General features: G+C 38.1%; 1 protein-coding gene across 4 annotated transcripts in view; it reads right to left on the reverse strand.

Annotated features, from left to right (window-relative positions):
• Positions 1-4,245: 4,245 nt before the first annotated feature.
• The window catches only part of LOC124158961 (carboxypeptidase D-like), an 89,672-nt gene continuing 68,432 nt past the window's right edge, over positions 4,246-25,485 (reverse strand). For all 4 annotated transcript variants that reach the window (XM_046534402.1, XM_046534401.1, XM_046534404.1 and 1 more), the window contains 8 exons: positions 13,885-14,272; positions 13,548-13,687; positions 12,534-12,670; positions 10,850-11,040; positions 9,667-9,840; positions 7,598-7,716; positions 6,101-6,280; positions 4,246-5,766 (listed from right to left, as the gene is read on the reverse strand). In XM_046534402.1, coding sequence (XP_046390358.1) covers positions 5,341-5,766; positions 6,101-6,280; positions 7,598-7,716; positions 9,667-9,840; positions 10,850-11,040; positions 12,534-12,670; positions 13,548-13,687; positions 13,885-14,137 — 1,620 coding nt within the window. In that variant the 5' untranslated portion in view covers positions 14,138-14,272 and the 3' untranslated portion in view covers positions 4,246-5,340. The remainder of the gene's footprint in view (positions 5,767-6,100; positions 6,281-7,597; positions 7,717-9,666; positions 9,841-10,849; positions 11,041-12,533; positions 12,671-13,547; positions 13,688-13,884; positions 14,273-25,485) is intronic.

The following is a 25,485-nucleotide window of genomic DNA, read 5'->3' on the forward strand; positions in this document are numbered from 1 at the left end:
AGTTGAGAAATGTCAGGCTCAATATATTATTTTAAAGACTTTCAGGAATTGCAGTCTTCTGTAATAAAATTCATTTAAATACTGGTATTGATGGATAAATACGGCCATAATTTAACGATTAAATTCTGTGCTTCATTTGAATGCTTTCACTTCCAATTGATTCTTCCTTAAAGTGAAATTTCGTGTTCGGATTAGTGGCGGCGTATTTTTTTATTCCAACTGATTCCAACTCCCATTCGGCATCCGGAATGAAGTTCGCTGGCTACAGGTGAATTCCCTGATTGATAGCGGTATCCTTTTCGCCAGATTTTATTGTCGGAAGAATTAATTTTAACCAAGTATTTGCTCTCCTACACACAAAAAGGGCCCCTTTCACCGCCAGCGCTGAAAACTGCTGATCACCTCTAATCGAATTTTTAACCCTCCCTTATGAAAAAATTGTATAAAACTGTTTCAAATTTTTATACATTGCCATGGTAATGTATAAGAATGTATAAAAATTTGAAACAGTTTTATACAATTTTTTCATAGGGGCTAGATCGATGATTTTCAGCATCATAATTCGGTCATAGGAAAGAAATGGTAGGAATGGAGAAGCTACTGCTTGGGGGAGCAAGAGGTACTTATGCATTGGTAATAGTTGGAGGCTGTACTCTTGTAGCAGAAAATATCTCTCAACAGCTAAATCGCTCAATTTTCTTCCTCCTCCTGAGTTCTTTCTTTACTTGCACAAAGCCCTGAATGGCCTTCATTCAGCAGCACTGGCCAAGCAATCATGGCCCTATATGGCGGCATGGTTTGGCTGTGTTGTTACATTGGCGTCAACCCGGCTTAAAAATCTTTCACCTTCGGGGTGATAACTTTATTTAAACAGGAAGGTGGAGGCATGCGTCAGCATTCATATAGATTAAGGGGTGGAGGTAGTGGAAGTTGGGAGGGAGAGCAAAAATCTGAGTAGTTAATTGTTGATCAGTAGGAAAGGGCGAAAATAGGAAAGCCTGCAAGTTAAGTTTGTGGTGGAAGGGTAGGAGGATAAGGTCGTGTGGGGGGCATATTTTTTTGTGAAATACATCAATAATGTCTTCTTCAACCCCAGACTTTTTCCACTCTGGTCATTCTTTTTTCAGTATCCCCCACAGCATTTTCCAATATGGTGGAACTGGATTAGAGCGTCTTGGATGGGAGGGTGATGGCTGATGTCTCCCTTGATGTCACCTATATTGTAGTAGGGCCTCTGTGGTTTGGGCCCAAGTGGACATGATAGAGATGGAAGAGGGAAAAGCAAAGCAAAAAGTAATCGCCGGCCATGCGATATGGGTATTTTTGCCAGGTTGGCTTGCTTAACCCATGTCATCTCAGGATGGGCAGAGTGGTAAGGCATCTTGTTGGATGGCTGTCTACCGTGGGTACTCTGCGCTTGTCTGCCTCTGGGGATTTTCACTGGGTTCACATGTAGGAGATGGGAGAAGGCTAGTTAAAGTTGATGGATAAGAGGGGGAATTCTTGTTACAAAAGAGTTAATTTTGGGATGGGGAATTGTTCTAGGAAAAATATATAATTTCTATTTGTTCTTAAGTCTCTGTTCCCTTTCCCTTATATGCAAAGAATGTTTGTGTCAAAATTGTACAACGCTTTGCCAAGTGGCACCTGGGTCAGAATAGTTTTGTATTTGAGGAGTAAGCAAATGTTTTTTAGTTAATATTTTTGATTATTGTTTTCTCTGCTGCGGGAGGATCAATGCTTGCAGCGGACGATACCTCAGGGTCTGTACTTAGGATACACCATTGCACTAGTAGGAATACCTGTATGCACTGGGCGGGGCTGTGTTGGCCGCACTCTTTCTCTTTTCAGGATGCCCCTTGCATTGTAGCCCACTTTTATTGCACAATAAATGTTAAAGGATATCAGTTAACCAATGAATACCCATAGGATATCAATGGTTAATCCATAATGATGGACTTAAGAGCGAGAAGGAAGTCGAAATGGTAATAATGGGCTTGTTTGTTAATGTTTTCAATCCGTGAATTGTAACTGAAATTGAAAAATGACGAGACCTGTATTTTTCCTACTTTCAATGCATTGCATACTTAAATTATTTACAGCAAAAAACCAATGGCCCTAACCCTTACGAGAATGAGTCAATGACATCTCGTGCACTTGCCTAGTGCAGGGGCACAGCTAGGAATTAAGGCTAGGGGGGGTTTCAGGCGCAACCAATAGCGGGAGACTGGGGGGTATTGCATACCCACCAGGGTAAGCGGGAGGTGCGGAGGTCCACCGCCAGAAAAATATTAAGATAAATGGTTCAGAATGGTGATTTTTACGGCCTTCCGAGGGATATTTTATTAATCCTCACACTATTCTTTAAGAAATATTAATTCAATTAAGTAAAATAGATTTAACTTGATTTCTTTGAGCTCTGGGGAGGGTGGGGGGGGTTTTATCCCACAAAACCCCCCGTCACTGCACCACTGGCCTAGTGGGTCACTGCTTCTCATAGCTACTCCTCTTCTCCACACACCTAGCTCAATTGTATGCCCCAACTTATGTACTTCAATTTGCTAATGTTAGAACTAAAGGAACAGTAAAATCCACTGTGTGTGTGTGTAGTTGGCCAAACAAATTGCCAGCAAATCAATTGTTTAAACTTCATAGTTGTCATAAGCATCAATTGTTATTGGGGGCTGTTCAAATCTTCAATTATTTTAATGTGCTGTCATTACAATCAGTGGCGTAACTAGGAATATGGTTTGGGGGGGATGGGGAAGGGCGACCTCCCACGCCCACCTTCCCCCTGTTTGGGAAATTTTTGAAAAAATTACATGCCTGCAAATGAATTTTACTTAATTTTGGATTAAAATTATAAATTAGATGCTTTTGACTCATAGGTGACCCAATGAGGAAACTTCAGAGGCTGTAATAGCACTGCAGTCTAAACTGGTCAAAGTATGTACAGTTGAGGACCTCAAATCCAGAAAGCTTGGGACCGAAGGGCTTCTGGATTTCTGGTCTTCATAGTATATTTAGTAAATTAATTGATTTATACATGTGCTCAGGCTCTTGTGCTTAATATTTGATATCCTTATGTGTCCCTGACAAGGTTCTTAGCGTATGACCATAATATGTGCTAAATTCCTACTCATCCCAGAACAAGGCTTGGAGAGTGGTGCCACGAGGTGGCAAGTCAAAACACTACGCAGAGGAATTTTCAAATGTTCTGGATTTTGGGTTTTCCGGGTTTCAGGATCCCGGGTTTGAGGTCCTCAACTGTACTTACATACTTTGATTTGAAATGTATTTTTGCAATTCAAAATATTTCCTTATAGTATTTTAGATACAAAATACTTTTCAATGCATATTGTATTTCAAATGCTTATTATAAAAGTATCAAAAATACATCTTTGAAATACATCTATGAAATACATCTATTTTCAATACCTACAGGCCATCTCTGGCATCGTTAAGAAGAAAAGGGTGGATATTTCCTCCAGCCAGTGGCGTAACAATTGGAAGAGGGGGATGAGGGGATAGATCCCCCCCTCAAACCCTCACAGAAATAAAAAATTATTGAAAACTATTGCCTATTTTTGACACATAATAACTGCATCTGCTTAAAGCTAAATTTTTAGCGACAAAATGATGTGAAATGTATTTATAGGCATGTCATTTTTCAAAAATTTCCCGTTTAATGGGGGAGGGGGTTGCCAGCCCAGGCCATCCCATTCCCCCCCAAATTCCTCGTTGTGCCACCGCCTCTAGCCCATTTTTATCCTCCATAGCATTAAGAAAATCACCAATGAACTATAATCATAACTTCCTGTTAAGTCAATTCAGTTTGGAAAAGAAACTTCCTGACAGGTGATCAATTTGGATTCAGCTAGGTGTACTCCTGCCAATGAGAATCTGCTAGAGAATGAATTTTTGCATCACCCTCGATTCATAGCATTTCATTTGACACCAATTTGTCCACTTGAAGATGATTCAATGAAGCCACCTAGTTATGGCCAACAGGCTTATGTGGTCTCAGAGATACATCCAGCCAGTAATGGCTCAGTGGGTGAAGTGCATGGAATACACCCAAGTGAGCATGGAAGTCATCCGGTTCTTCAGATTTGATAATCATTGTTAACCAAATGGAAAATTAATGAAATTGAAATTGGAGGATGAAGAATAGTAAATATTAATGGTGACATCTAAGGTCACCACACCCTGTTAAAAAATGATAGTCAATGAATGCAAAATGAATAAAAGTTTAAATCAATGATATGTTTATATTTACATATGTACAGGCATATATCAGTTCTTCTTCTCCTCAGTCTTCTTCCTCAGAGGTTATCGGCATTGATCGTGCATAAAACAAATTACCATTGCATCATCACCTCGGAGGTCTTTTGGGAGGCAACAGACGAGGGGTGAAAAGAGGGAAGAAAAAGAACAGCATTGACACCACCCTGCTCTTAAATAAATATTCCATTGAGACAACAGTTTTAAGGATGGAGAATTCTCCCAGGTATTAACATGATACTGCAAATCTACACCATGAAGAACATTGTTTCATACTTATGACATGCCCAGGATGTCAGAGTGGTTTTCGGAGCATTTCAGCAAACTGATGTCATAGTCTCTCCACAGTTACGCTGTTAGTTTCTGCTTCCACTCAAGACTACTTAGCACTTTGATGGCAGCTATTTTTTAAGAGGATGCATCACTCCTTCTCAGCCAGTTGTATGGTCTTACTCAGTTACCACAATGACTCTAAATCATGACATTTTCCTCTTTATAGCCAGCTACACATTAGCAGCATGGCCACAACCATGTTGTGCTACATTTTGCTTGGACAGTTTTTACCACCCTAAAACAAAGGCAATGGTGATCGTTTGAAAAAGGCAGTTTGTTGGTTGGACCTTCATTGTCCGGCCAAAAAGGGTGATTTTCTCACCCTAAACTTGGTGGTTTTCCTACCAGAGATAACACGCATTGTGTACTATATTTTTGAATGTCAGAGAAAAATTACTTACATACATAATTAACATGTTTTTCAGAAACTTTTGGGCACACAACCCTGCCACAGTAAGATGACAGTAGACCTCACCAAAGTGGAATGTTTTAAGAACAGCTTGCAGATCACAAAATGGTGCAAGATTTGATTTTCCCTGATGAAGTTTTGCACGGACATCATTAGCGACAGGCATCACAAGACACTTCACCAATGTCGATGAGATACCTTTTACCAGTCACATTGGATGGACATATTTTATAGTTTTTCTCTCACTTTAAGTGTTTGAATACTGCAATAAATACTGAAACAAGTTCATTTTTTCAATGGAATGTTGAAAGATCCTAATACACAAATGGTACTAACATTATTGCACTCACACATGCTGATACTGTCACTTTGTTGATCCAACCAGCACTCACCATTGCATTCTGAATGCTTTTCTGTGTCCTTTCATTTTGCAGTTCTATCAGACTGTTATTTTCCACACCTAATGCACCGAATACTGAGAGTGAGTCATTGGAAGATGTACGTGGCATACTTTCATTTCTGTGATTTGTTTCACCATCAATGGGAAGTATGTTGCCTTCCAATTCTGATCCAGTCTGGTTGCCAGTCGAGGTTACCAAAGGCTCTTCATTGCTTTCAACAATCCTCCTTGGTTCACTAACCTCACGCCTTCTCTTCATCTGAATCTCAATCCATATGATTCCACCTCTCCTGGGAACACTAAAAGCAGTGGCTTCCCTTTGATAGCCATCAGCCAAGGCCTGAGAGGAGAAAATTGAAAAAAAAGATAACGAATATAAGATAAAGAATAATTTTATGCTTTCCTAGAGGAATGACGTCACACGTGCTTTTCCCAGCATTCATACTTAGCCGTCGCATTTTCGCGTGCTTGAAAACTTTCACTTTTCATTTAATCGGGAAAAATAGATATTGTCATTTAAAAATCTAAAAGCGTGAAATACGTACTCCAGGAGTAATAATCTTTCGATTTAGGCAATTTAAAAAAATAGGAAGGCACCCTATTGTAACGTGCATACAACATTGAGACAACAATCTCTCATACTTGGGTATAAATTCTCAAATCTAATCCCTTACCTCTATTCGGTATCTGCCAGGGTGCAGTAACCTCCAGTACTCTCCCCGCGATGAGCTAATGAATTCCATTTCACGGCCAGTGATTTTCAGCCGAGCTTTTACGATTGGTTGCCGAGAGTGTGCATCCACGACTATGCCCTTAACACCCTTATGGGCTGCCATTGCATAAATGAGCAGGGCCTTCATTTGTGAAAGAGAATAAAAAACAATAATGATGTTCAGCACATTTCAACTATAGAATTGAAAAGTAAGGGAAATATGAGAAATTGAAGATATTCCACCGAGATAAGTGCATCAAGACATGGACATACCCAGCAGGGGGCAGCTGTCCCCGTAGAACCAAAATTAAATTTTGTGAAAAAACTAAAGTTTTGTACAAATTTTCTTTAAATCCAAGAAAAGTTATATTAGTATAAAAAATTTAATTAAAATAAAAATATTTTTTGAGCGAGTAATTTGAAAAACTAATAAATCGCTGCTATAATTTTCAAGAAATTTTGGTTTCCTTAACCTTTTCTGTGAGAAAACTTGAACGACCCCAGCTTGCTCTCCTCAAGTTTCGATCTTGGGTACGCCCTTGCATCAAGATATGTATAGATAAAGAGATTGGATTTTTATTATTCTTTTTCAATTGAAATGGTCTGAATGTTGAACAGCTTGATTTGTTAAAATATGTACTTTCAAAAATGACTCTCTCTATACCAGTGTAGATTTTTTGTTCATTTGTTTCAATGTAAAAATCGAGAGGCCATAATATAATTAACACTTTGTGTGCCATGGACGTATTATTACGTCCTGTTAATCTTTCTGAAGAATGCCATGGACGTAGTATTACGTCTTTCTATTTAATTGGCTTTGTATGCGTGAAGCCGTAATATTTACCCGTCGTACTGTTCCAGTTTATTGCTTAGTAGTTCTTTTATTTCAAAAATCAACTCTCGATGGAAAAAGAGTTCACTTTATGTCTTGAGGACGAAAATTCCTCTGTAGCTACCGCCATCCTTATCCTAGGCCACTTTGTGTGAAAATTCCTTGGGCCAATGAACCGTTCGTTGAGGGTTTAGTGACCCTTTTTTTCATCCAGCATTTATAATGCTTTGCTTGGAACAATGCTTTTTTATGATTTTCATGCTTTAAAAAGTTCAAATTGAGAGTAAGAAAAAATTATTTTGCATTTTATGGTTGTACATCATATGTTGCAACTTTTTTTATTTTTCAAAAACAGTAGGTTTTCATTATTAAATTATATACTTAAAAATTAGCAATAATGTTATTCAACTAATTCATAAAGAAGAGCCAAGTCCATTTTTATTGAAATACACATCATCGATATAAATATATACTTTTGATGCCAATGTTTTTAAAAAAATTTGCAAATTTAGCAAAAATGGCTGGATTTTTCAGTAGGGCATAGAAATTAGGGGCCGGCACTCAATGTGTTAAGGTTTAAAACAAGAGAATTTGGGACATGCAGAATCCAATTAATATTATTTGTACCTCCTTGTTCTGTTTCCATAGATCTGGTAGAGTCATGTGATTGGGATATTTGCAACATGAGATCTCCAGCGTTATTTCCATGCAGCCATGCCTTACATAATTGTAATCTTGCATTCCTCCTAATTCCATGGAAGAAATAAAAATGTTTTACTGATTTTATATGGTTAAAAATAACTCACACATGGGTGTATGCCGCGTGATGGTTTCAAGGGAATTGATTATTCCCTTGAAAAAGTGACCAGCAGTCGGTCGCGAAACGTCGGGGCTATCTCCTTTACGACACGCGGCATACACCCATACGTGAGTTATTTTTAACACGTTGCGTACTGGGGTATTTAAATTCCTAGGAATTCTGGGTGGAGGTGTTGAGATTGGAAATATGTGCCTATTAGGGCGTAATGCCTTTGGTTTAAACATGGTTAAAAAGCTAATGTTTTGAATATAACTTTACCCAATCAAACGTTATGATGCATCAACTCATTATGAATAACAAACAACAACTGAAAACATACAAACGAATACGTATTTTAAGCTTCTAAATTGTTTAGGTTGACGCGCCTAAATGACGAGAATCTTCGTCATCCGTCTGGAACGTTCAGGAAAAAAATCACGAGTATTCTCGCCATCCGTACGCAACATGTTAATCATCATGATCCGCAAAAGCTTCAATCAAGTAATTTTATATGGAACAATCTAAATATTATTTTACTCCTGAAGAACGTCAATAAATTTGCAGTAACAGACAACCTGTAATTTTGCCCATGTAACACATGAAGTCACTAATAAGGAGGCTTAACAAATCTAACTTGAACTACTTCAGCACTCAATGCCAAGAAGATGTATGGCATAATTTTCCATTAATTATGGACCAGAATACACTCCCTTTGGAATCAAAGACGCTGGATATTTTTACATTTAAGTTGGTTGAATGAGTTGAAAAAGATCAGTGGATAATGAATAAAAAAAAGTACAGCTTATTCATTAAGTTAATGGCATTGTAAGCACAATCCAGTCTCCTGGGCTGCAATATGGACTTCCAAGACAAATAGCTTCACCAGTAAACACGCTTGGAAATTCTCTTGGAAGAATGATAGCTTGCCAGTGCAACATGTGGAGTAGCTGACTGAAAATAAGGATATTACAATGCCTATATAAATAGGGTAGTTTCCTTCATCAAAGAAAACGAAAGGCATTGATTGCGATTCGTTACCCACCATTAGTGTATTCATAATACACAAATTATTTGGTTTTTGAAATACCGGTATAGACGAATGGCAAGGGTCAAATTTTATCCTCATTTGAAAAAGGCCAGATTGGCGCCCATGCGATTCCACTCCACGTGACGTCACAGGGACCTAGTTTCTACACGAGAGGATAGGAGTTATGCATCGTCAGAGGCTACCAATGCATGCATGAGTCACAGAGCTCAGGGAAACATGTCTTAATAATCACCTATTAAAACTGGCTAAGTTCGGAAAGTTTTCTTCGCTTGATAAGGTATTAATAAACCTTTTTTAAGCCATGCGCTACCAGACAGGAAGGTACTCAGCTACCCGTTAGCATCCTGCGTCCTATCAGCGCTCAGAGCCTCGATCAAGGTCACCTACCAGGCGGGAGGGGGAACCAGAAATGCGTTGTACGGACTTTTTCCCTTCATTCCTACTTACGCGTCGCGTTTTCGCGCGCTTGAAATTTTTCACTTTTCATTTGATCGCGAAAAATATATATCGTCATTTAAAAATCTAAAAGCGTGAAATACGTACTCCAGGAGTAATAATCTTTCGATTTAGGCAATAAAAAAATAATAGGAAACCACCCTATTATGCAGCAATTTTTAGTGGTAAGTATTTTGCTATCATGATTCAGGGATCCTGTAGGCTTTTCCAACCATTTCAGGCATTCCATCAGGACTCACACTGACACACTTCAAGCACTTCAGCTGCTCCGGGGTTGTAGAAATTGTGTATTACGACCACCCTCATCCAAGAAATTTAAAGTTCCAAAATTCACTCTTTTTATTTCAGATGAATCTAAGACCCTTCATTAGCTAAAGTGTATTGAGGGCTCACCAGTGATGGGGTACCAGGCCGCACCATTGATGATACCATCCTTGAAAATAGGCCCTTTGACATTACACTGAATACCACGGTGCATCTTGTGATGAGCTTGTGAGTATAGTAGGGCAAGATGCTGAAAGATATCATCATCTGGTGAAATTGAAGGATCAAATTTTCCAATAGGAGCTGAAAAAATACGAACAACAGAAAATCAAAATTTCAGCCCACAATATTCCAGACTGCAAAAAGCAGCACTCAATAGAAAATACAAAATTTTATGAAAACCACCTCATCTAGAAGCTTTGGAAATAATTATGTATAAGGAAAAACAACTGTCAATAATGGACATAGTTATCAAAAATTGAATGATGTTCAATCGTTGTACACCTCAACTTTCCCAAGCAAAGTGTGAAATGCAAAACATAAGAAGGTAAACTTCAAAGTTGTAAGAACATGGGTAGCACACTCACTAACGTCAATACAGGAAGTTTATTAATAATTGATATTACCCAAGTCTCATGACCTAATGGTGAAGATGAATGCATAAAATTGTTGTAAGAATTCTTTTCGATTTGAATCCGAAGAATGGTAAAGTAACAAAATTGGAGATATAAGATATATATTGGAGATATCAAAATCATTGCATTTAATACACATAATTAATGAAAATTTTTTAGAGTAATTATTGTTATCATTATCAATAAAAACCATCATTAACTAATTCATAATTATAACAAGCCATATAATTCTGTGAGCTCTTTACAACAGTTTGAAAGAAAAATGCTAGGAAAGTACCAACACAACGGGAGATCTGAGATCAAAAAATTGGATGAACAATCAACAAGTACATAAATGAAAAAAAACTGAATTATAAACTAGAAGAACAAAAGCAAAATGCACTTCCAGTATGTTGTAATTGAATTAGCCAACTGTTCTACCTGACATTCTAATGTTAAGGAACGTAGGTACCTAATGTTCCATAAGATCTATGGCTGCTAGAGGCAGAAATGGGCCGGAAAAAGTGGAAAACTCACTGCTAGAGTGTGCAAGAAACTGACTATAAATGCATTCCATTGCTTACATTTTTGCCTCAGTTAAAGATTTAAAAAAAAAAACTTTTTAAGTTAAAATTTTGGTTATCTGAACAGCTAGGAAAAAGATGCAAATATCTTTCAAGAAAATAAAAAAATGTTACCATCTTCAGGTTTGTTTTCAAATGGATAGTTAGCAACCATTGCTCCTCCATGAAGGCTTGCAGACAGGATAAATGGGATTCTTTCCATCCATTCCATTATCGCTTTGGTCTCTGGCTGAATTTCTTTGAAGGTGTTGTTTCTGAAGTAATCTGGAAAGCTCCTGTTTAGGTCCACATCATTTGCATTTTTCCTGTTAGATTACAACAATGAATTGAGGAAATAGTTAATGTATCATGGGAAAATTTTCAGGAGGGAATATTTCAGTCATAAAAAGAGCAGGGATGGCAATCAAAACTAAACAAGAGTCCAAACCACTAAAAATTTCAATAGTTTCGTTCTCGGGAATCAAATGTAGAAATAAAAAAGAATCAAACCAGAGAAGTTATGCAGAAATTTTTAACGGCTTACAGAACTTTTTTAGCCATTGCAAGGAACTGATGAATTAATAATGGTAAATTTTAAGTTCAATACATGTAATGCATGTGAGTTCCACTTAGCATACATTTTGGGGTGAAAGGAGACAAAAATTCATGACAATTTGAAAAACAAGTATACATATAGGATGTGACCCTAAACATTTTTAACAATTTACACTCATTTATAAAATTGTGAGAAGGTTAAGCATAGCCATAAAGTATATTGGAGTAAAAAAAGTACATGTTTGATAAGTATGTTAGCAATACAAATGACCAAATGAAATGCAAAGTCAGATATAAGAAAACACTTCCCTATCAAGACCACTGCCTATTTTAAGAATTCAATAGCAATTTTAGTTAAAATTAATGACTTAATTCAAGCCAAGTACTATTATTCTACCGCAGCTTCTTCTTCTTATGTGATTTTTAACAGCAAGAAATGTCTTTGCTTAACTTTATCCGCCAAAAAGTATGCCATGTGAATATAATAATAAAATAATGACAGTACCATGTCTGATATCGAATATGACTTGGGCATGTTTAAAAATAGTAACCATAATTTTTCTCCATTTAAAACTGAATTAGAGAATAACTGACTTGTAGGTAAGTTTGATTCCATTCAATGCCTGCAACTAATCTAAATGTAATTGATATTTTTAATTTTATAAATTCAATAAAAATTGTGAAATTTTCAATATTTTGGAAAAGTTTAGGCCCTATGCACGACTTAAAGATACCAACTAACCTATTCCAAATCAAAGCACAATGTGTTTGAGGCTCTATTTGTAAACGTTACAAACTATACTGCATTTCGAAAACATGTAATTCAAAAATTTAAAAAATAATCGCATAAATGAAGTTTTTTCATATTTTGTCAAACTTTTAGGGTCCATGCACGACCGGAACATGCAACCGATTTTGGTAATTTTTTCCTTTTGCTTTTTCAATACAATTATCATCTTTTCCGCGCTATTAGAATCTCAAAATTAAAAAAAAAATAGTTTTTTTTTCGGCCCACCCTAGCATGTCTGCCTGGGGTGGCACACTCACTCTTGGTGCAATATCCTGGGAACCAAAAGGCAGAAATGAAAGATATTTGACGTGATATGCAACAAATGTCTAATGAGCCGTTGTAAAAAATAGAAAAGTAATGGAATGACCCGAGAGTGACATCATCTTCAGTTATACCCGAAAAACACCCAAAAACCAACCTTATATACATATTTAAAGAGAATTAGACCTGCTTACAAGCTAGGAGCTCACTTACCTTCCAATACCTCCAGCACAAGAAAGCTCTTGAGCAGCTTCAAAGCCATCAGGATTCATACTAGGCAGAATATAAATCCTGCTTGTTTCTAAAAGGTTTGTCACAGTGGCATTCTTTTTATAGCCATTCACGAGGTTCTGCAATATCAATGCCACAAAATAGCAAGAGTAGAATCCATGTAATTAGAAATATATCAGCAAAGGTCAATATAGTTGAATTCTCTCGGGTTAATTAATTACAAACAAGGGTAGTGATCAATCAGATTGACAGACAGCATATCACAACAAGAGACAATTGAAGCTCATTTTCTGATATACATAATTCACTTTGACTATCCCTTACTAAATGAGCCTTCAGAAATTAGGTTGCTTGTCACTATATTTGTACTCGGCATAAAATCTTATTGAAATAACCAAAAACTTAAGTGAGAGGTGATATGATGGATACAGATGAATTAGTGAATTTTTTAGAAAAGATTATTCCTATAAATATGACTATGTAAAGATATTTATGAAGGGTTTTAGGAGCCAGAAGGAATTGAATTTCTCACAAATTTAATCAATCAATGTCACAGATTAATATGACGGGCTAAGATCAGAATGATGAAAACCAACAAGCTAGCCAGCTTGATATTGACCAAGTAAGTCCATATTTTCCCAGTCAGTCTAAGAGTCTACTTAACCTTAAAATAAAAGTCACAATATGGCGTCAAATTCAAACTAACAAATCAAGCAGTATTTTCAATGAAAACTAAAACACAGGAACTAAAATTTTCTTGGCTAAATTACAGAAAAAAAGAAATATGTATTCCTAATTTTCCTCACCCAGCTGACACCAAGACATTTCTTTTAAGTAATTTAAGTTGAACCACTGAGAATCCCTTGATTTTTCATCCATTTTTCACTGATTCGTTCATTTCATTGAGATCCCTTGTTTGCCCTGACCTGTAACAACAATGTAGCATATATGTTCATAGTCATCTTCTTCTAATTATCATTATCTCCTCTTTATTACCTCAATCATGTGAAGAAGAAGCTCCCTTCCGACTGCCTCGTTACCATGAATGTTACCAACAAATTTTATATTTGGAGTACCAAGTGGAAGAGATTCATCATCCTGGAATGAAGACACCATCAAGCTCCATAGATCCCTCCCTGAAATATCAGAGAGCAATAAATAAACTTGTATTTTTCATAAAATATCTTGATGGGCAACTACTCAAAGTTCCATTCAAGCATTTGAGATTCATGATATGATATATTTCTGAGGGGATACAGGCTGGAGTAATTCATACAATGATCCATGCAAACTTAACGTAACTGGTAGAATATGTTTATTAATGACAGCTTACCCTCAACAGACTTCCCTATGGATTCCAGCCTTGTAAGGTTGGGATATTTGTCTGCGACATTTTTCAGGAACTCAGTCATCATGGTGTAGTTATGATAGTCGAAGCTGAGTTCAAGTTGTGGTATTCCCACTATGCTGGTGTCCATGGTTGACATGCTGGATGCTACACTCATCAGCAACAGGAGAAGCATCTGGCTGCAGAAAAATTTGCCAGAGGGAACTAAGACTTTGGCAATGCTCTTGTACCCCTCCATAGTTACTCTGAGAGCTGATGAAAACTGGCAATGTGATTGACTCAAGTCTCTATTCGAGACCAGTCCAACTTTACAACCTCATTTTTGGTAACTGGCATCTCAACCTCAAGTGAGTTTCACATCTTAGGTCCTTTTCTGTAGATAAGATTAGATGAGAAGTATAGCGTTAGTACGAATGAAATACATGGGCAGATTTTGGTAGGGCTACGGGGAGCCTGGCCCCAGGGCCGGATTTAACCAAAGTTACACTGTAGGCACCTCTCCATTGGGCGCCCCTCCTCACTTGAGCCTCACCCCCTCCCCGATTTTTATGATAAAGCATAGCCGTGAGGAAACAGAAGGCGCCCCTTGGACTGCGACACCCATAGGCATAAGCTTCTTTTGCCATACAGTAAATCCGGCCCTGCCTGGCCCCCCCAACTTAAATGGTGATTTGTCTGAATAAAGTATGAAACTTGTACATTGAAGTATGTAGAATGGAAACAAAAGCATAAAAACTTTTTAAAAAATTTAGTCTTAGATACTAATTAAAATTCTGTTTTCAGAGGGTAGTTCAAACAAATTTTCCAGGAGAGGGCCCCTGGGACTCCCTCCTCCCCCGTCTCACTTGAGGGTATTCCGTAGCCATTAAACCCCTGGCAGGATTGCTGCCCCCCAAGCATAAGTAACTGATACAGAAATAACTTTAGGGGAGGGCACAAAAAAAATTTTGAGTAACCTATGCTTTTATCATAATAAAAAAATAATCAAGTTAAATGCAAAGTTTAAGATAGTTTTATTCAAACTGATTATACGCACATACAAGACAATGATATCTTATGATATAAAAAAGTCACAATTGTGGTTCTGCAATGTTCAGCAATACGGGCAGTTCCGCAAGTGGGGGTACATGCTCCCAGCACCCCCCATATGTATATCCACCACTGCCTAGCAAAAAACTCTAAACTCTGCCCATGATGAAAACTCTAAACTCTGTTCCAAAAAATCATCAATATTATATTAACGATTAATAAAATATCCCTCAGAAAGCCGCAAAACTCACCATTTTGAACCATTTATCTTAAAATTCAGCAATTTATTAATCTCGCACCTACCGCTTATCCTGGTGGGTATTCCATACCCCCACACACCCCGGTATCAATAGCACCTAAGCCCCCCCAAGCCTTAATTCCTAGCTGCGCCCCTGGTTCTGCGATGTTAGGTAATGCGGGCGCACTCGCAAAGGGGACCCCATCTTAGGATACATATTGGGGGGGCGCTCTTCGCGCCCCCAAGATATATCCTACGCTGGGTCAGTTGTAAATACGGAAAGCGATGGAGAAAAGGACGGCGGAATGACCGGGTGATTCAGAAAATGAGAGGTCGCGTGAATAGAATTCATTTCATTTTTTAGAATTCCTATTTGCTAACCCATTGCATAATTTAGTATTTAAACTAACGAAAATCAGTGAAAATAAAAGAGTGATACAACCAAAATAACGCCGCGGCGAAAAGTCTGTGAGGATATGGTTAACAAAGCGCTTTTGCGCATGGGGCTAAGATTGAAATTGATTTATATTTCATAGCCCTAATTCACCTGATAGTAGGTACTAATTGTGCATGATTGGCTTACTTCGGCGATAGCTTTTGTTTTCATGATATGCTTCGTTTGAAAATTTCATCTTCAACAAGTTTAATACTCGCAAAGAAGGAATAATATCAGAATTTTAATAAAATTTATTTATCGGTATCTATACTTTGCTTACTGTTTTCATAACTACTAACAAATACATCGCGGTGTTCAATGTTAACTTCGGCTTTTGATTACCTTCCATGCGTACGCTTGCGCAGTGGAGCAGACTCCATGGGGCTTGAGGGGACCCGAGCCCCCCCAAAAATTCGTTATGGAGGGTGAAGTAAAAATGTGTAAGGATTTTCTATTAACTCCGGAGTGTCCAGTTATCGAGAGTCGAGTTTTCAGGTTTCTAATGTTGATCAGATGGCATCTAAAATGCTTTAAAAACTTTAAAACCCACTCTATATAAAATTTCCCGGGAAAGGCCCCCGGATTGGGCCCCCCAATATTTTTTACAAGTCGGCACTCCTGCGCTTGCATAAATCTCTTCTGAGGTACAAATAACATCTAAACAAGGCCAGGAACAGTGGGTGCCATTTGGGATCCCAATGGTCAACTCCATGCCTATGATAAAACAATCAAATGTCGACATGTTGCTTCCCACGGTCGCGTCGCCGGCTGGCCGCTGGCTACCATCATCCTATCAACCCGATCGCGCCACGCTAATTAACTGGTCGAGTGACTGGCAGAAGAGGGCCAGCATAAAGCCACCTACCCAAACTGACTCCACCACTCGCCGCTGCCGGTGGGCGATGCACCGCACGAGGCGAATGGATTCGACCTCGACCCCGTCTTTATTTTTCTTACACACTACCACAATCGATTTTTCAAATATTGGTAAATGATTCCATTGAGTAAAGCAAACTCTGAGATTTCCACCGGGTTAAATATTGCTTATGGTAGAGTTAAACACGTAAAGAGACACGATATTCATTCTTTTTTGCAATCCGTCGCTTGCTTCTCGAGTTGTTCGCGGCGAAGAATCAACAGCCTTAACCCTATCGCAGATAAGTTGATGACCTCACGCGCTCTTGCCGATCGGGTCACCTATGCTAAACCTAAGGTCGCTGGTTCGAGCCCCGCCGGGGTAGGTTGCTCCGATCTAGGGCATGGATGTTTGAAGTAGTTCATCGTCATAGATAGTTATAGAATCCTCTGATGTAAAGGCCTTAAATATGCTGATTCCAGGGAGGTGAAGACAAATAAAATATAAAATAATTCAAAAAGGGCAGCAACCTTAGGGTTACCTCTTTAATTTAAATGTGAGAGAATTTCTGATTGAATAAAGATATTTTACGTTATAACGTACCTTTCTTATCATTGGCGTCGTCAGCATCAACACTTTTGGGGGGACAAATGGGGGGCCCGGGCGTCCTCCCACGGAAAATTTTAAATATTGGGGAAGAAGCGTCCCCCATGTCTCCTATGGCGGCGACGTCCGTGTTTCTTATCCACAAACTGAATAATTTTAATGAATAGTAACTTTGAGAGTGATTGAACGATCCCATTAATTGCAATATTTTTAATGCTACTTTTTCTAGCAATGTATTGTATTTAAATTTTATAATGGAAGCTTCCGAAATGGTGTTATAACCTCTGAAGCTACCGAAAGATACAAAATCTTACCCGTGCGGTATCACGAGAAAAGATTAAACATTCTGTTCGCCGGGAAAGTGTAAAATCTTACATACCTAAAGCCCCTTTACTTTTTGTCACCAAAGTTGTAAATTTGAGACATTTTGGGGTGGTAAATTAATTATTATTATAAATAAAGATTTTTATTCAAAAATGTAAAATAAGCACAAATGAAGGCGTCGATGATACTTATGCCTATAGAAGGCCACAACGATGAGAGAGATAACTGCTCTATTGTACCCTACGAGAGCAATATAAAATTATCCGACATGAATACCGTGCCACAAAACAAGACGGAACGCGAGGTGTTTATCTTTCTTCTTGGAGAGAGAAGGGAAAGAAGTTACTTCCAGTTTGACCATAAGAAGGAAAAGGAAGTGGATACGCAATATCAGAGCCAACTATGAGAACCACGGAGGTCATAGGATTCCAACCGACGATTGCGTTTGTTTTCATAACCGTCAACAAGGAGTTTATCTTAAGAATTTTGGTATTCTGAGCTTCACACACGCAGTGAAAGCTATGCCAAGAGAAAACTGGTTCAGATTTACTTCTTCTGGGCCGCTCAGAAATATTTGGTATCCCGGAGAAATACTCCTTATATGGTGTCCACTCCCACTTCGACATACAAATTGAAGAATGGTAAAAACGTTATTTGTGCCCCCCTAATTTTTGGGACACTGATTTGGGCCTTCTAATTTGGCATTTTTGAGAAAAATGTTTCCCACCCTATCTCCGGAAGCGTTATCACTAGTTCTTACGGTGATAAATACCGCCTTCACAATGCTCATTTGTAATTAGCAATAAGTAGTAGGAAACCAGCGCTGACGTTAGGTTAATTTGAATATAAGCGTTGACCATCCTCTAAATTCAATTTACGGTTGATTCATTAGAAAGATAATATTAGTTCAAAGTATACCGGGACTAGCCGCGGTGATAACTTTTACGGGAGTCACCCGCAATGCGCAATCGCGCCAAAGATCCACAGAGAAAAAATCATTCGCCATCCCGGTCAAGGCGAATGATTTTTTTCTCTGTGGACCTTTCGCAAGAGAGATAATAATTAATAAGATTACAAAAATACTTAAAATATTCTTAAGATAACTCTGATAAAGAAAAAATAATTTTGATGGGCTAACAAGAAGCCGGAGGAAAGGTCGGGGGGGACTAAGGGACGCGAAGAAAGAAGGCTAGGTTTGAAGAAATTAAGGGGTATGTCTTGCATTTGGGACAGTTGCAAGGCGAGGAAAGGTGGTATGGCAGAAAATCGAGAAAATACTTGCATATTTACCACAGGTTATGCGCGCTGAATAAAATGGAAAAATGATGGTCAAATAAATTTTTCACGAGGCTTCGAAATTAGTGAAAATTATTGTACTCTCCAACCACTTTCATTCCTACGAGTTCCAATGCGCAAGAGATTTATTATCGGGAAAAATTTTACGACAATTTCCTCATTGATTTGGTTCACCCAACTCAACGCTTGCCCTGAAGATGATGCTCAGGCGTTGAAACGCGTCGAAATAAAAAAATGATAGTGAACAGTACAAGAGCTTTCTTATTGATAGAATAACATGCTGTTCCACCGCATAAATTTATCACCTGATACCTCGGGCGTACCCAGCGAGGGGCATGGGAGGGGGGCAGCTGCATCCCTAGAAGCAAAAATCGCAAAAGCCTTTAAACAAAAGCAGTACTGAATTGGAACGAAATCATTCAACTAATTTTCTTTAAACCCACGAAAAATGATATGTATTAGTATAAGATATGTAACTAAAATAAAACTATTTTTTCAAGGAAATAATCTCATAAACTAATGTCACAGCTTGGTAATTCCCCCCATAGACCATGGCTTGCCCCCCTAGTTATGATCCTGGGTACGCCCTTGCCTGATACCGTTGAATTAACAATAATATCAGCATATAAGTAAACAATTCATCCCGTAGAACAGCATATACTTGCAGCCCCGCTGCCGGCCTTGAGAAATGATGGTGTACAAAATTCTGTGGCGCACAAGACCCGGCAGTTATTTTTACGAAAGAATAGTTTCATCTGCGACATAGTAATCGGAGCAGAGAAAGGACAGTTTTATACAGCAAATTTTCAGTTACCCTAAAATGTACTATTTGTATTGCTCAAAACTATTGAATAATCGGCATATACTCGAAGTGTTACCCTTTGAGCATCCTTCACGAAGGGAAAACGTCGAGAAAGAATCAGATATTTTAAGGATTTTTTTCCATAAATTGGTAATAGAAACCCTCGAACATTTTCACATAAATTACACTTTCAAGAGTCCAGTTCCATCGTGGGACAGCTGTATGTTTCATCATCCCATACTTTGCCTTGTTTACGTTGAAAAATTAATACTACCTGGCAGGAAAACGTCCATGGCTACCAGCAGACTCCTGTGGTGATTTGATGATTCATGAATGAGTTATAACCACTTTATTCATCGTTTGATAACAGGACGGTCTTTTATTATGATGCAAACGAAAAGAACTTCCGGCAGGATTTACGAAATCGCTAGAGGCTACACGCGCACCGAAAATAAATAAAAAATTGACGCCGTTTTCAGTACATAAAAATATAATAAGTTTGATGGAAAATTAATGTTCGAGTGTATCACTAACGGTAATAAATGAGAATGTGTATACATATACATCTACATAATACCCCGCAAGCCGCCTAAAAGGCGTGTGGCAGGGGGTGTTAGGACACCAGCCGTTTACAGCTAAAAAAAAAAATTAAGTGCTCAAACGAAGTTGGGACTAGCGTTTATTAAAGTCCTTTATGGTTCGGGGGAAAAACGAATTCGCATATCTATCCGTTCGGCAAAACATCTCTCTTAATTTATCACTTCTATCGGACCTGGAAATATAGTGTGGCTCTAATATTATGTTCTCTGTGTCGCTCTTAAAGATATCCATTCTCAATTGTTCAAGCAATATAAACTACATATAACGACTGTATTACGTATATAGACTGTATTACGTACCAACTTCGCTTTCTAGGTAGCCATTCGTTTCATTCTTAGTAAGAAAGGACACGACTGAAATATTTGTAAGAGGTAAGGAAGAATAATTTCAGCTTTTAAATATTCTCTTTCTATCAGAAATTTTCCCAAGTTGTGATCCGTTTTGAAAAAGATCACACGGAAGACCCTCCCCTAATGCGTAAACTACATGGGAGTGATTGACCTCTTGGTGGTGATAACCGAGGTTTTACGCAATATTTAAAAGATAAGACGTTTTCGACGATGGCATAATCAACTACTTGCACGGACTAAGCATTTTGTCAAATTCTGGTCTAAAAATTTCTAAAGTCGATCAGGTTATAATAGCAACCTTCATCAATATCCCAATTTAACTACACATCGTCATCACTAGTACATGAAAGGAGACCTGTTAAGATTCAAAATTCAAATAATACGTGTACCTCGTTACAGAGAAATACAAAGAATATAAGTACTTCAAAATAGCTGGTACGCAGTAGCGGATAGAGGAAAAAACTCAAGGGGGAGGCGCACAGTATTTCTTGAGCTACCTTTACTTTTATTGGAATGAAAAATAAGTCTCATGCAAAGTTTGAGAAAGTTTCATTTAAGCTGATTTTACAATTATGCAAGATAATGCTATCTTATAATATAAAAAAGTTACAATTGTGGTTCTGCAATGTTCGGCAATGCAGGTGACCCCACAAGTGGGGGCCGCGCACCCCCTGCGCCCCCCATATGTATCCCCCACTGCTGGTACGTGACGTAAAAGCTGGTGGTAAAACACCCTTGACGTAAATATATAATAGATCATCTGACGCAGCGGGCACTAACCGAAAGACAAGGCTTAAATTCAAATAGGTAACGGGAACACGGGGTCCACGGAGAATTGTCCGTTATGGGAGCAGTGAGAGGAATCTTTCATCGAGAAAGGACGAGAACTTGGCTTCCAAAGGTGTTTGTTGTACCTGAAAGGTTTATAGCCTGGAAAATGACTGCGTCGTGTATTCAAATTAAGTAAATACGCTTTATAGAAAGGGATGAGATAAGTTTCGAAAATACTTTTTTTCGAAATTTTAATTTCTATTTGCTACGCGCTTCGAAGATTAAATCGTTGAATCCAGCCGAATGCATTAGGATAATGTTCAGACCCGTGTAATGCAGTGGCGGATACAGAAAAAACTCAAGGGGGGGGCGCAACATATCTTGAGTTGTCTTTACTTTTATCGTAATAAAAGATCACAGTCAAGTCACTGCCAAAGTATAAGAAAATTTTACTTAAAATGATTGTAAACATGTAAAAGATAATGCCATCTTATGATATAAAAAAGTTACAATTGTGGTTTTGCAATGTTCGTCAATACGGGCGGACCCGCAAGGGGGGGGCGCGCGCCCCCTGCGCCCCCCATCTGTATCCGCCACTGGTGTAATGTCAAGTAATCGATCATATTAATCATATTTTATGGGTATTTTCCCGAGAAAATCCTTACGCAAAGGTGATTATCCACAGCTTAAAATTAACTATCAACAGTAAATACACGTACCTAATTTACGGATTCAAATTTTCAAACGTTGGCATTTTTTTTAAACCTTTATGGATTTTCAACCAACATTTACATCCCTGCACTTATTTTACATCTAAACGCTAATAATTAATTTATAGCACTCACAGTCACTACAAAATTCTAGGATTATTATTCATCATTCAATATTCTCAGCTAGAATGCAGCTTGATGCGCGCGGGAAACACTTAAAACAATATGTTTCATTTGCCGTCGCCAAAGATGAAACAGAAATTCCTAACAATTTTCCCTCGTCATTATCACGCGGCTAAAGCAAATAAAAAGCAAATCCTGAGGCAGATATGCCTATAAAAAGAGCGTCTGCTCAACTCTGACACGCAAGTCACACGAATCATCGCGGTTCGCTCTTGGATTATCTCCAGCTTGTCTCTCGGCCGCTGCACCACAGAGATAGGAGGTCCTAGTCTCATTCCTTTCCCTAGGGATGTTGAGGGAGATAATTACAGTGAATGCAGAGAAAAATGAAAGCGACGATGCTGAAATAACGAGAGTCATCCACCATTTTTAAGAAGGTTGATCCTAGAAACAAATCACATGTCACGAACATAAAGTGTTCTCTTCTCATTGCTTGTACAACGTCATCGTCGGAAGACCATAAGAATAGGGGTTTCGAGCAAATACTTCTGGATACTGGATTTTAAAATGCGTACCTTTATTTATAGGCCATTATGATAATAATTTACTCGAAAAAATAGATTGTACTATTTCACAATTTTTTAAATCGTTAATGAATTTCGACCAATTATTGACAATATTGCACTTAATTTGTATTCAAACAGATTTTATTCAATTTTATTTAAAAGTATTTTTTTCAAGTGCAATGGACTTCCACAAAGCGACGAGTGTAGTTCCCTGCGTAATTATTTAAGCGTAAGAAAAATGTGGATAAATGCTAGTAAAATATAAATTTTCACAAACAACTCATTGTGTTAACTATAACAAAAATATACATAAAAATAAAATTTAGGCTCATCACCAGATTACTTTCCGAGTTATGGGCAAGTTAATGTTGTAATTGAAGTCAAATCACAATAGATAAATAACTATAGAAATGCTCGGCTCACAAAGCAGGAAAAAGTCTCCAATTAAAAATAATAAGTATTGAATCACCTACATTCAGTAGCCCCTTGTTTTAATTTTCAACTCCGACGGATGTTGTCTGTAATGGCAAGGATATAGACAAGGGCGGCATTATGGTTGCGCTGTCTCGAGGAGGAGAGGATATCTTTCAGGGGGCGCCTGGAGGGTATACATTACCTCCAAACGAAATCGCGTTTCCGGAAGAACTATGCCGCTGACACCGATAACTGAGGACGCCGACTTGAATATCAACATTTATGCTACAGGCCTTTCTTGCTTAATGTTCGAGAAAGTTTATTAATGTAATTACGTATTCGAGAAAGTATATTAATGGAATGCATGTGTCATTTTGACAAAAATGATAGTAGTATGCAGCGAAAGAGAAGAAGTCAAGAAAAATCTGGAAGATTTGCCTTTATTTGATTATTTGGAAAGAATAGTATCCATTGATAGAAAAAGCGAGAAAGAAATTATTAGTGGAACAGACCAGGTGAGTAGATTATTCCATTAAAATAAAGATCTACTTACTGCAGGAAATTTAAGCGTAGAAGTTAGGAAACAATTCATCAGAAATATACTTCTCTACAGGAACAATGTATGAATGATGTCAGCAGCAGAGAAAATTAAGGTGGGGGCATACAAAACATGGTACTATAGATAAATAATGAAAAATAAATGGCTCGGCCGACTGCCCTACGAGGAAGTCCAAAGATGAGTGGAGGAGAAGCAAATGGAAAACCTAAATGAGAAGGCGGAATAATTTAGTCGACCATGCCTAGAACAATGATGGCCTGCTGAAGACAACTGTCGATAGACAAGTGGATGGTAAGAACGGAAAAGGAAGACCTCGAAAAAAATACATGAAGCAGGTAAAGAAGGATGGGAAAGAGAAGAAATATGTCGGTGTGAAAAGATGAGCTGATAGGAGAATTAAGCGGAGAGCTGCGTCAAACCAATCTTGGGATTGTTGACAAATGATGATTGATAATGGTGGAAAAAAGCATACAATTTTCGATAAAGCACGATAATTCTGACAAACAGAAAACTTGGAACCTTTAATGGACTAATGCTTGGGTTATTAGTAAATGAAATAAGTGAATGAAGTCAAATCACGTTAGTCGTATGCAAAGGCGCAATAAACGAATTAAATAGCTGGGTTAAGTTTAGACTAAAAAATATATCGTTTGAATTATACTCATTCTGTGTAATCTAATTTTGATTTTTAACCACTACGATATATTATGAAAACTTTTTAAATAGCACACGAAAAAAATGTTAGTTGTGAATCGCGCAGCCGCGACCCCACCTCCTTAAACTAATTATCCCTGAATGTGAGAGCCAGGAAAGTACATAGGAAAGTATTCGAGAGCTGTAAAAAGGTACCTCCAAGATTGCTTCATACCCATGGGTGTATCCAGGAAATTTAACAGGACATAGGCCCACCCATCCTCCGAGGAGTCTAAGGGGTGCCCTCGTTTCCAAAGCACTTCATGTTTATAACCAGATAACCTTTTTCAATTCGGCCTGTTCAAAACTTAAATTAAGCATAATGCCACTTGACATTTTTGTATAATACTGAAATAGGTTGCCAGCGCTGTGTGGGGCGTGGCTGCCACAATACCGTGGCGTCACATTTTTCCTTTGCTTTAATTCTTCTGCATTTTTATGTAATTTCACTTTTAATTCTGGAATATTCTTTTTCTGTATCCTTAGCTTCTTTTTTTCTAAAATTTTCCCTTCGTCGTAACTCTAAATTCCTGAGTTAATGAGAAAACTCCGTACTCTAAGAGATATTCATGCACCGATCTGGGTATTCAATCAAGCATCGGGTACCGTTGTAATATCTAGCACACGCGAATCCCAGCGCAATGGGAGAATTCATATTGGACAATATCACCGAGGTATTACTGCCTCCGGAGAATTCTCCAAGTGAAACAATTTTTGGCGCTAAGACCTCAGCTTTTTCGGCCATAAATAGCAGCCGGCACAAATAATATGTGATTTAGTTCACTTATTTAATTTAGATCACCAATATTTTAATTTATTTCCTGAATTCGAAATACTGCACGGAAGTCATAAATTAAATACAGATTCACGAAAAATGAATAGCGCAATCACTATATCACTTGATGAATTCTTCTCGGGTTCTCAGCCAGGTTAATTCTTTCGTATAAGCCGACGTTTCGAGAGACGACTTGTCTCCCATCTTCAAGGGCCTGTTACTCTTTGAAAGTCCACTTTCACACTGGAGACAAGTCGTCCCTCGAAACGTCGGCTTATACGAAAGGATTAACCTGGCTGAGAACCTGAGAAGAATTCATCAACCATATCACTTGTTAATTCTACAGCATGGAGCTTTCATGAAAACTCCCTCTTGTTACTACCCTTTTTCATACTCTCGAGTCCGTCCGAGACGTCATAATCTCAATCGGAATCGCGA

This window comes from Ischnura elegans, chromosome 5 (assembly GCF_921293095.1).
Source record: "Ischnura elegans chromosome 5, ioIscEleg1.1, whole genome shotgun sequence".
In the NCBI taxonomy this organism is placed as follows: Eukaryota; Metazoa; Arthropoda; class Insecta; order Odonata; family Coenagrionidae; genus Ischnura; species Ischnura elegans.